The sequence below is a fragment of the Epinephelus moara genome, chromosome 4 (genome assembly GCF_006386435.1).
Source record: "Epinephelus moara isolate mb chromosome 4, YSFRI_EMoa_1.0, whole genome shotgun sequence".
In the NCBI taxonomy this organism is placed as follows: Eukaryota; Metazoa; Chordata; class Actinopteri; order Perciformes; family Serranidae; genus Epinephelus; species Epinephelus moara.
In genome coordinates this window covers 32,974,103-32,985,954 of record NC_065509.1, presented here as the reverse complement: position 1 = coordinate 32,985,954, position 11,852 = coordinate 32,974,103, and the positions used below count along the sequence as shown (strand labels likewise).

General features: G+C 40.7%; 1 protein-coding gene across 1 annotated transcript in view; it reads left to right on the top strand.

Moving 5' to 3' along the window:
- Positions 1-1,379: 1,379 nt before the first annotated feature.
- The window catches only part of fgfrl1a (fibroblast growth factor receptor like 1a), a 100,646-nt gene continuing 90,173 nt past the window's right edge, over positions 1,380-11,852 (top strand). Inside the window, exons 1-2 of the mRNA XM_050042065.1 lie at positions 1,380-1,904; positions 3,510-3,609. Coding sequence (XP_049898022.1) covers positions 3,549-3,609 — 61 coding nt within the window. The 5' untranslated portion in view covers positions 1,380-1,904; positions 3,510-3,548. The remainder of the gene's footprint in view (positions 1,905-3,509; positions 3,610-11,852) is intronic.

Sequence of the window (11,852 nt, the reverse complement as noted above, 5' to 3'; positions counted from 1 at the left end):
TTGTTTGTAACAGGACAGATCAGAGATCAACTTGCCAACCACCGTCAATCACTGATAACCCCACACTGCTCTTTTTCTTTTTGTGCATGTGTGATTTATCAGCTGAAACAGAAAGAGAGAAACTAATCCTAAACATATATTTATCTGCTGACTTTCCCTGGCCATTAATGCGGCAGGACATCTACATATACCATTTCTGCTGTTATGTGTGTCACATACAATGGCTTAATCCAAATGTCTGGACTTCACTGCACTTGCAGACTCACAGACTTTGCAGGCACATTCCCAGGAAGTCTGGAAGTGCTGAGGGCTCCAAATCCACAATTCAACCAGTCCACAAAGGGCCTCAAGTAGAGTTTCTACAGACTTCCAGAGTCTGCTTGGGGTGCAGACTTCAGCAGACTTTTCTGACTTTTCTAATTTAATAGGTTAAAAAAAAGTTGACCAAAAACAACAAAATAAGGTCTTCTTATGTAAGTAATACGCAAATTTATTGACGTAGGCCTATAGTCCTGTCCTTGGTTATAAACATTTCTGGTTTTGAATATTTAGCCTGTGATATAGAGATGTATTACTACATTTTAGTTCAGTCACAAGAAAGGTTATTTTTGGGATTGTTATCCGCAGGGATGGATGAGTGAGCACTAATTATCAACTTATATGACATAAATATGACAGCAGCAATAGTTGAACGTTTCCACAGCATCGAGTAAAACAGTATTGAGGGCTGTCCATCAGTTGCTTGCAGTCTCTGATGTGATGCCAGTAAATACATCACATTAAGTATAACTAAAGTCCTCGACGGCTCAGTCCGCAAGTTTAGAGGGAGGACATTTGGATTCAGCCAATGTGCCAGCTTCATCTTCTTTAAGCATATTGCTGTAATAACGTCCAAGTGCCATGAGGTGGCGGCGTTGGTCCGTAATGTGACTTGGAGTGAGTTCTCAGGGACCACAGAGCAAAGCAGTGCAAATACTGTACATGCAGAGGACTTCATGAATACAATACAATACAATAGAAAACAGAGAGAGCAATCGCTATTCTAAAAAGTCTTACATATAAATAAAACAAATATATAGTTGCTTATTTACTATTACTACTACCACTTCTTCTTCTTCCTCTTCTTCTTCTACAACTACTACTACTACTAATAATAATGATGATAATATAGCAGCTAATTAAGAATGGAAATCCCACTTCGTGCACCATATCTGTTAATAATTAATGATTAAATGAAATTAATGTCCCCTCCGTTTCCCCCTAAACCGCTCCAAATTTGTCCCGCACGTTCCTGCTCCCTGATTGGCCCGCTCTCTGATTGGCCTGCCCTCTGATTGGCTGAAAGTTCCGTAGTCGGACAGTCAGTCGACGCAGTTTGTTTTCTCGCCTGCGGCTGAAATCTGGACGGTGTGCCTGTGCCGCTGCTGGAGGCAATGTGGATACAGCACTCAGGTTTTCATTCTGCAGATAAGTGTGTGACTAGAAACGCAAACAGGCGGAAAATGTAGATAAAAGTTTCTCCTCTTTTTTACTGTCTTTCTTCTCCCGGTTGTGTGAGCGGTCTGCCTCGAGCGTTTTACATGCGGACTGTCATTCAGAAATACTACAGCCTCACGTGTTTGACCTTAGACTGTGCATTGGAGATTTTTTATATGCTTTTACTCTCATATTTTTTGCTCGTTTAGTCACAGAAGACTTTGTGCACTTTGGTAAAGTCTTCACAGCGAGTTGGAGTCCCGGTGACAGACGCGTCCCTTTGCGTTTGTGAATTATTCTCTGCTTGAATCACGGATTAAGTTATCGTAATCTTAAAATCATTTAAGGACTCTTTCTGGGAGAAAGGCATGGTATACCTGCAGGTCATCAGAGGGTAACAGACTGTGGATATCTCATCACTTTTTACAGTAAGTCCAACTTTATTAATAACCCTAAAGTCAGTGTATTATTTATATAATGCACCCACAGGGTCTTAATGCTTGTCTGTCACACTTAGAGTGAGTTTAAAGTGAACTTGCATTACCTCCTTTATCCCTTTTCATTATGTTTCTTTTCCTATCAGTGTACTGAGTTTGTTTTGCCCTGATTAAGTTTAGATTGTTTGATTTAGAGTCAAATTTATGTCATGTTCTTATACACTTTTCAACAACATAGATGTACAGAAATTGTAAGTTAAGTTTTGCCACATCTGTGTGAAACAGTTATAGCATGTTTCAGCTCTTGCAAGGTTAACTTAAACCAAATGTATAAAGTGGTTACAGCTATAGACAACACATTCACATAGTTAGATATTGTTTATTATGGGAGGGTGAACGTGTCATACTGCATGAAAGCAAGAAAACAGGGTTTATAATTTAGTTTTTTTTACTTAATCGGCATGTAAATGATTGATTTTAAAACAGGTGATAAACAAATTCATCAGACATCCAGTTTGGGATCATCATAATGCAAACAATGACAGTTTGGATGCTGTCCTCCTCCATAAAGACACTTTTACTCCTTAAATTTATAGCCACGTACAGCAGCTTTGTAGGATATTTATCGTAACTTTAGGGAATAAAGATTGTTCTCTCAGTAAGACACTCACTCATATAACAAATGTGACTTTCGAAGGTTGAAAATCTACTCTCGCTCACCACAAATCAAATCAATTACAATGCACTTTTAAGAAGTTTCTGGTGAGACGCTGAGGTTTGACAGATGCTGATCAAAGATACAGCATGTGAAGTATTGAAATAAGATCTCAGAGGGTTCAGGGCAGAATTTATGTGGCGGAAAGATTAAAACCACTGTAAGGAGAGACATATGGACAGGTGGACGGAATAAATCTGCGAGGAAAATAGTCTGACTCCCGGAAAATCTCTGCTCCCGTGCGATAGCATTAGGACAGATTTATCGCGGTGTCCAGCCGGTGATGAACACCTTACTTTATTCTGACTTTTGTAGAGCCAAATATGGTAAAGCAGACAGAGTACACTGAATAGAAGAACATTTTGGAAGTGAGTGCATGTATCTATCTAACGTCTGCCTTGTAGGCTTTTAAACATCTGCAAAGGAATTAAAGGGTCTCTCAGATTCAGAGAAACTAGAGACTTTTACATTCATACTTTATTTTATTAAGGAACAACTTCATTGTTTTCTATCAAGTTATTCCTCGTGTGAAATCCGAGGTCAGGTTTTCACAGATCTCACCAGCTGTCAGCCAATTGGTAGTAAATTACGTCTTAATTCCTTTGCGCTAGCAGCTATTTTGGTTGCAATTAATCAAAAACGGCCCGTCAGATGGTGAAATACTGATGTGGCTGGTGAATTTTGTGGAATAAATCAGAGCCTGTTGGTGGACGTTACAGCAGTTTTGATAAATTGATGATTTATATTCAGAGATGGCATCTGAAAGATTAAAATGCACCTTCAAGCGGGGAAAAAAAAATTGTCATTGTCTCCTAGATATACATATAACACCTTATCCTTCAACAAGCAACTTCATTTTTTCCCCTTTCATTTTGTTTCAGATCAAACAGGCTGAAATTCTTCCAGAAAATTAAACCTAAATGGAGCTTCTGTGGGTCTGTCTGTTGCTGGAGGTGTTCCTGATGTCCACTGCTGCCAGGGGTGAGTAATACATTCTGAGAAGCACTGGAAGCTTGGAGTGTTACAGTCATCAATACCAGCAGTAAGATTAATCACTGCAGCTGACATCACTACATATGTGGCAGTACTTTCCAATGGTTCACCTACTGTAGTGAAATTTTTATTTCTGCATTCTTGCTGTCATGCTGCTGCTCCAACCTCAGTAGGATTTGCATGACAAAAACAATGACTGTCTACCTTATTTAATGTGGAAGTCCATGGGTATAGGTTGGCAGTCTAAAAAGCATCTAAGGCAAAAAATCCTTTGTATTAATGAAGTATTGTTACTTACAGTCAGAGTGCCTCGGATGATTTTCAAGCCTATACCATAGACTTCGATATTAAGTAACCTGGACAGTCATTGTCTTTAATTTTATGTGCTTGACTTTGGTGTCAGACAATCTTATTCAAGTCAAAAATATGATGGTAAGACAGTAGTAGTTGCAGGAATGAACCCAATCCTCCATCTTTTTCGCCTTTTCTATCCGCTGTTCCTGGAAGTACTTAAGTTGTGTGCTCTGCAAACATGTTTGTTGTCCCTCATTGGCTCATTCTGCACTGATACATTTGCTCCGTTTCTGGGATATCTGCAGACACTTGTCCTTGTGTGAACTTTACTTAAAGAGTGCTTTCGCTGTGTAGATAGTCAGTGAACCTTTGACTTTGACTGGTTATTCAGTTACTGTCAGGTATACTTGCACTCGCCCTGGAGTTCCAGACTTGTAGTGTGTGTTTTTTTTTACCTGCTGGTTGTTTAACAAAGATACTACCTTGTTGGCTGTCGTATAACATGTAGTATTTCAGCTCAAAATCCAAGTTGAACAGCCCCACAGGGAGATTGGTGGTCAGGGTCAGACACGGAGTAGCACCCTCAGTACTTGGCACGCCACCTTGTTTCTTCCAATGAAATTAAACAAAATCAAAACCAAACAACAACAGCCACAGACGCTGGTCATAGATGAGAACGATCCCCAGCCTGCAGGCATTATGGGCAGACGGTCGCGGAGTTGGCGCCCGTTCCAGAGATCACACCGATGATGAGTTTTCAGCGGGAACAAAGCTGCATTCAGCGAGGCGAAGCCGAGCCAGCGTGCAGACACAGGGCCGAAAGTAAACACAGGCCCATAGACCGCAAAGAGATGAGATTAGATTAGCCTATTAGGGATGTTTGCTGTGCAATGCTACAGCATTTCCTCCCCCCTTTACCGCCTGCAGTCTGTCAATGAAACCAGGGCAGGCAGCAGAGAGGGACAGAAGGCAGGGAAGAGGAGAGAGAAGAGGGTGAAGGAGAGAAAAGGAGGGCCTCAGGACATAGGAAGACTGGATGATAAAAGAGAGAAGGAAAGATGGGAAAGGAGAAAAGGAACTAGGGGGAAGGAGTGAGGAAGATATACAGAATAATGGACGAGGGAAGGAAACAGATTACAGGAGGGGATGTGAGGGAGAGGGCAGGAGAGCATGAAGAGGACAGAGGGGACAAAATGCCATTATAGGAACCTATTAGAAGCTGAACCTCTCCCTTATCTTGTGATGGATGAGACTTGAGTTGCCTGACAAATCTTTCTTGATTAAACAAGAAAAATGGTAAAGTGTTAGGTTTCATTTTAGGTCAGAAGTAGGCAGGAAGTTTATTTATATGCAACCCATTTTTTAAAGAAAGTAATTACTGTCATTTTTTGTTATTTATTTTGTTAACACTGACAAAAGAATTCTGAAGAGGCAGCTGAAAGACATCTACAGAGTATTGTAGAGTGTGTGATGAGAGGGATGCTGGGTTCTGGTGGCCTTGTGGTCTGAGGTTCATACCATGTAATTGTGAATTTGTGGTTTTGAGCTTGAGTAATGAAGCATGTCATCTGGCCTCTGTATCTCATCTTAAGGTAGTGTTTACCACAACAGAAGAATTGTCTGGAGCATGGACAAAAAAAGCAGGAACAAATTGTTTTAATTTACGATCTTTGAATGTTTCCCAAGATTTACTCACAGTCCTGTCTAATTCCTGGATAATTTTCCACAAAAAAATAACAGTCTAAATTAGGATAATGTTAAGTGCCAAGGTCAAGCCAAATCCGTTTTTGATTTCTGTAGTCCAATGTGCTTGTAGGTACGTTTTTGCCAACGTAACTTGATTTGTCGTGAAATTGTCTTCTCAGTCAGCTCACACCTAGGCCTTTTATTTTCCACCATGACCTCCACCAAACTGCTGCAAGTTACTCATGGTGTTGCACTTTTTAAACGTTGCAGCTGTTTCTTGAAAAATCTCAAACAAAATGAGAGACATTATATTGCAGTTGTTTAGAAAATCGAAGGCCTGATACAGTCACTTTTGGCCACAATAGTTACACAAAGACGTGTGAGATCCTGGTGAAACAGTTGTAGTGTAGGTTGCCAAGTACAACCATTGAGCCATCATTGGCCACTTTGTTGCTTTCCTGTTCAGAAAAGGGGTAAAGATTAAATTTAAAATGCCTTTTCAACCCCCTTAGATCACGTCCCCAGTCACATTGTGCACCCATTTAACAATGTATACCAAAAAAAGATTAAAAAATACATCTTATATCAAAATCCAATCATGTTTTCTCCCTGTAAAACAAAATATGGCGTGCTTGTGCAAGATAGTACCGACCAGTTTCAAGCAATAATATCATGGCATCCACTCATCAATCCATCTGCAACTTTTATCTGCACAGAGCAAAGATTAAGCAGTTAGCTAGCGACAGCATGCTACATCGGTGTGTCTTTTGGTGTTCGCCATTTCAAAACTTACGTTCTCCTACTGTAGTTACGCGCTGCTGGATAGAATTTATTCACTTGAGGAGAGTGGTATCTGTGACGGTTCCAGATTGCAGTTCCACTTTTTAAAGATAAAATCAAATTCCTTTTTATATCCAACCTGCCTTTCAATTTTCACTCAGGAATATGTTACAATATTGAAGCTAGATACTCTCAAAATGCAGTTTCATTGGGCCTTTAAGATCCGGGTAAAGCAAAATCAGTGATTTCTTTCTAAACACATTATACATGTTAGAAAACACTGTTTTTTCCAGGTTGTGTGCCTGTGATTTTTTTGGGGCGGCCTGAAATCTAGGCTTGATGACTCACTGGAGCCATCCGTAACATAACCCCTCGCCCACTATGTCAAGGCTAACGTTAGAGCACATAGCATCGGTGTTGTTTCGTTCATCCTCTGTGTTAGCGGCGAGTTTGCGACGTTCCAGAAGCTCTCTTTGCGCTTTCAGTCTAATAAATACATGAATGGACATCTTTGTTAAATACCACAATCATATGAACACGAGCAAAATAGCCGTCATGAATGCACCTTTCAGCCAGAATTGACTATCTGACCTGCTGGCAGTTACTGTTCCCTGCTGTGGCTGTGCGCTTTGTGCTAATGTTAGCTGCTGTTAGCTACTGAACGAGAGTCTGTTACTGTGGGATGACACTCATTATTCGGCACAGGGTATGTATGCTGTGCTACCTTAGACTGTGTGTGCAACTGAGTAAGCTAGCTGCTAACTATCTGTTGCTTCGCAGAAGCTTGTTCTTCATTTAAGGGCCTTCAGTGGACATGCTGCCAACGTCTCACGGCAGAGAGCACTGCTTTTTTTCATGATTTTGAAACCTATTTTTATATCCTTGGTGATTTTTTTTAAACATTCATATTTGGCTGGGTAGTTAATTACACATTTTTCTGTGGTGTGACAAACTCAGAACACACTTGTTCAAAGGGCTTTGACCAGTGGCACCTGGACAATGGGTGTTGAGGAACCAAACAGAATCTTTCCATATTGAGTTTGCAGTATTCCACCATAGCTGAAAAATGAGCGTATCTTAAATTCTTTACATTAAGGATCCATAGAAGACAGCCTTATATGGATATATGGGAAGTAACTGTCCCAGTCCTTCAGCAGGGTTTGGGCCAGGTGGGACTCTGCAGACAAGAGGACACTTTACTACTTAAATAAATCAAAACTAAGGCAGAAAATATCATAGTGACAGTTCAGGCATTCACTGGATCACTTACTCTAACTGTATTTGACCATTTGCAACCATGCTGCAAAATAAAGAATTAATTCAGAGCAATTCAGTACATTAAATAGGTAATGAAAAGTAAGAGCTGAAGTACAAAATTATATAAAACAGTTGACTAATTTAATAGAAATATTTGTGGAAAAGCTTCTTCTTTTTTTTTCACAGTCCGCCCTCACTGCACTCAAATGACGTAAAGAAGCATTTTTATTAGTGACTTGGTGACTACTGAGACGTTCCAGAGATATATGCATACCGGAGGTGGGTTACTCAGGGCAACTGTCTAAACAATGAACAATAAAAAGCAAGATATCATAAGACACATTGCGACATGATTTAAAATTGAAAACATTAACTCTTTTGTGGCCTCATCTTTCTGGGCAGTCCCCTTTGCACACAAGGTTCAGTTACAGTAAATGTGAGGCTGCTATTGTACAAACCCAGGAAGTTGTGTCTTATAACCGCTCTGCAAAATACAGTATGGCTTATTGTGTTAAAGAAATGGCTGTATGTATTGAAAAAAGAGAACAAAATGATTCATTTAATGATAAATGAATAGATACTAGCAAGGCCAAATAGTTTTAAAGACTGTTTCTGGTAGTTACTTTTTCCTGGGTGTCCTTGGAGTTGGTCAGGGCTGAGCATCAGATGGCACTGAAGGCTGTTTTCCACTGTGATCACAGATTGGCAAATGGAAGCAGAAACAGTGAAACAGCTAAGAGCTTTGCTGGACTGCTGCAACACGCAGAGATAAAGAGAGAAATTAGGAGATGGAGGGCTGGAACAAGAAAGAAAGAGTGGAAGAGATACAGATACAGGTGAAGAGAGAAAAGAAAAGAAAAGAAAAGTATTTAAAGAGTGAGAGCAGGAGGCAGACAAAGATAAGCCGAGAGATAGAGACAGAGAGATAAAGACACAATATTTATGCCTCTTATTACAGCAGATGTAGAGTCACATAAACTGCACTCCAGAGGCTTACACAACCACGCTGTTTGAACCAGTGTCTGGGCCACTGTGTGCATGTGTGTGTGTGTGTGTGTTTGTGTAGCTGAGCATGAGACTGAGCAGCTGAGAGATTAGCATTCTCCCGTGTTAGCTGAACAACACTGAGGTTGAATACAGGGGTCAAAGACTAGGAGTAGGAGGCCAGTGCATTCTAGGCTACCTGCAGCTCCAGACAGAGTTAAGCTCAAGTGTGAACAGTGGAAAGGAAAGATCCTTCATAAAATACTTTATACACTGTTAAAAGAATTGTCTCACATCTTAGGAAATAGGCTTTTTCACTTTCTTCTCAATCTTCTCATCTAACTCTGTGTCAAGAAAGTAAAAAGGCGTATTTCCCAAAATGTTGAACTATTCCTTTGAGGGGGAATTGCAGTATTTTTCAGACCCTATTTTCCCATTTTTTTGTGCTGAAGTGACTCAAACAACAATTTTTGAAATTGGTCCAATGTTGATTTAGAGGGCTGCAGCCGACAGCGAAACAGGCTGTAGTGTAACCACTTGGGCCAGGTGTGCCCTGTCAGTTTATGAGGCCTAAGAGCCTTTTTATACCTGGTATTAACATATGTTGCGGTCATCGGAACACAGGTGGACAGCCGAGACACATTGCCATTCAAACCTGTGTCTATTATGCGTCCATTGCTGACCACGTGCTCAGATTTTTGTTACTGCCTACATCTCTTACACCAGAAGGTCAAAAGGGAAAAGGGCCCCACATACAGTCATTATGTCCACACTCTTGCTAGCATGTTTGCTAGTCACATTAGTGGTTGTGTCGGTACATTTGGAGATATGGCAAACTGATGGACGGTCACGAAATACTTCATTTAACTCGCCGTGAAATGGGTAGGTTATAAAGTGTTAGTGTGCTCTCACCAAAAACCTCCATGTCCTTAATGACGTGGTCCTTTTTGGGGATGTATTGGGATGCATTAGCATTTATACTACAAAAGATATGTATTTATTTTATGTAGCGTTGTCCACTTGTGATTGGGTCACCCAAGCACATGGTAATACCATGTATAAGCAGGCAAGTGTAATTTGCCACTAACAGGCTCAGATTGTTCTTGTGAGTGTCTTATAACATTAATGAAAGGACTCTACAGAGAAATTAAACGTTCTTCTGTAATTTTTGCTTTTTTCATTCCGCTTTATGCCAAAGTCTTGCCAAAGAAGAAGCCTCATTCCGAAATCTCACAGACTCTTTTTTTTAGAATAGAATAGAATATATCTTTATTGTCCACCATGGGTGGAAATTTGTCTTTGACGCACCAAACACAAAGGACAACATTGTGAAATGCTCATCAGTCATGTTATTGAGTTAAGGATAATGATGGCACTTGGGATGAAGGACTTCTTAAATAAATTTTTGGTTGCCAGAGGGACTCTATAGCGCCTCCCGGACCTCAAGAGTTCAGACTGGCTAAAGAGAGCGTGAGAACTAAGATACTCCTTGCGTTCTTTCCCGCCCGGTCTGTAAAGAGTTGGGTCAAGGGCTTTTGTGGCTTGCCAACTATTTTACTTGCCATTGTCACAATCCTAGAAAGCTTATTCTTGGATGTACAGTTAAGGTGACCGTACCAGGCAGGAAGGTCTGGTACAATGGTTCCCATTGTCAAAATCAGTTTAATGTTCCACCATTACATTGAAAGCATTCTGCTAAAAGTGAGATACCCTTTCTGCACTCCAACACAACAAACTATTGCCAGCACTCCTCTCTCTGACTCTTTCAAGCGTTTCCAGCCAATAAGGCACTTTTCAGAACGAGACTTCCCATTAGTACGAATTTAAAGGTAGGAAAACATTTCATATTTCTGTAGGGTCCTTTCTGCAATGTTATAAGACACTCATAATAACATTCTGAGCCTGTCAGTGGCAAAAACAAGCACTTCCAGTTGACGTGAATTGACGGAGTGCACCTGCCCTGAGTGGTGACATTGCAGCCTGTTTCATCGCTGTTGGCTGCAGCACTCTCTCTCAAAACTGGACCAATCTCAAAAATTGTTCCCACAGGTCATTTGGACACACAAACATAGGAAAATAGGGTTCAAGTTGAAAAATACCAGAGTTTCTCTTTAAAAGCAAAAGTCCATTTTGTTGGGTGGTAATGTATTTTTCCTCCTGATCAAATGTAGATAAAATTATTCCACTGTAATACTTCCGCTGCGGCCACAAGTACAAGAGTTACAGCATCCTTTGAGACCATTCTTCTCCAGCATTTATCAATCTTAAAGAGAGACCCGTTTAAGAAGAGCAGATGTTGCACTTTGAAAAGGGGACTTTATCTTCAATGGAAAATCTTCTGTAAACTGTCAGCTCTGTAGCTCTCTCGGGGCTGATGATGAGGCAGGTGGCAGGTGAGGAGGAGAATACCAAAAACGTTAGACATTTGGAATGCGCTGAACAGATCAAGCGTTTGTTTAATGGTGAGTGCATGTCTGTGCTTCTGCTTGCCTCCGCGTGCACACACAGACACACACATTAACAGTGCATGTGATGTGAATTGCCACGTGTATGTCAGATGGTTATCAGCATGTCAGATGGTATTTACGTAAGCCAGCTGTTAAACGCTTCACGGTCAAACAACTGGAGCAGGGCAGAGAGGATAATGATAATATGATTATTGAAGTTACTCCAGCACGGATTTTCATTTTTGTCTTTGCTTAAACCTGCGATATTTTGTGTTGAAATGACCTACACTGTGCATCACCACATTACAGTCTTGTCTTGTCTACATCTTCTACCCCAGTCCTTTTGAAGCAGATTCAAAGAAAGAAAAGATACACCAAGAAATTAGATGATGACTGTGGGTTATGTACATCGTTTCCTGATGCAAAGTTTTGTCTAAACAATTTAATGTTTTCCGGGTGACCGCGCCGTATAGACCACCCATCGCCCAGAGGGTGGGAGAGGAAACAGACACAGAGATGAGAGGGTTCATTTGTTGTTATACCAAGTGTAAAGAGCCACAAACACATTAAAAATGCATCTTCACTGTACTGAGCTGCCAAACACAGAGATGCACATGCAGCAACAGAGAAAGACAAGAGAGCGTCATCACTGTAGATAGTGTAAACAACCGCATACACAGATGCTGAAAACGTATACAACTAGGAGACCTTACCCATAAAAATGACTTAACGCATGTAGGCACACACACACACACACACACACACACACACACACACACACAC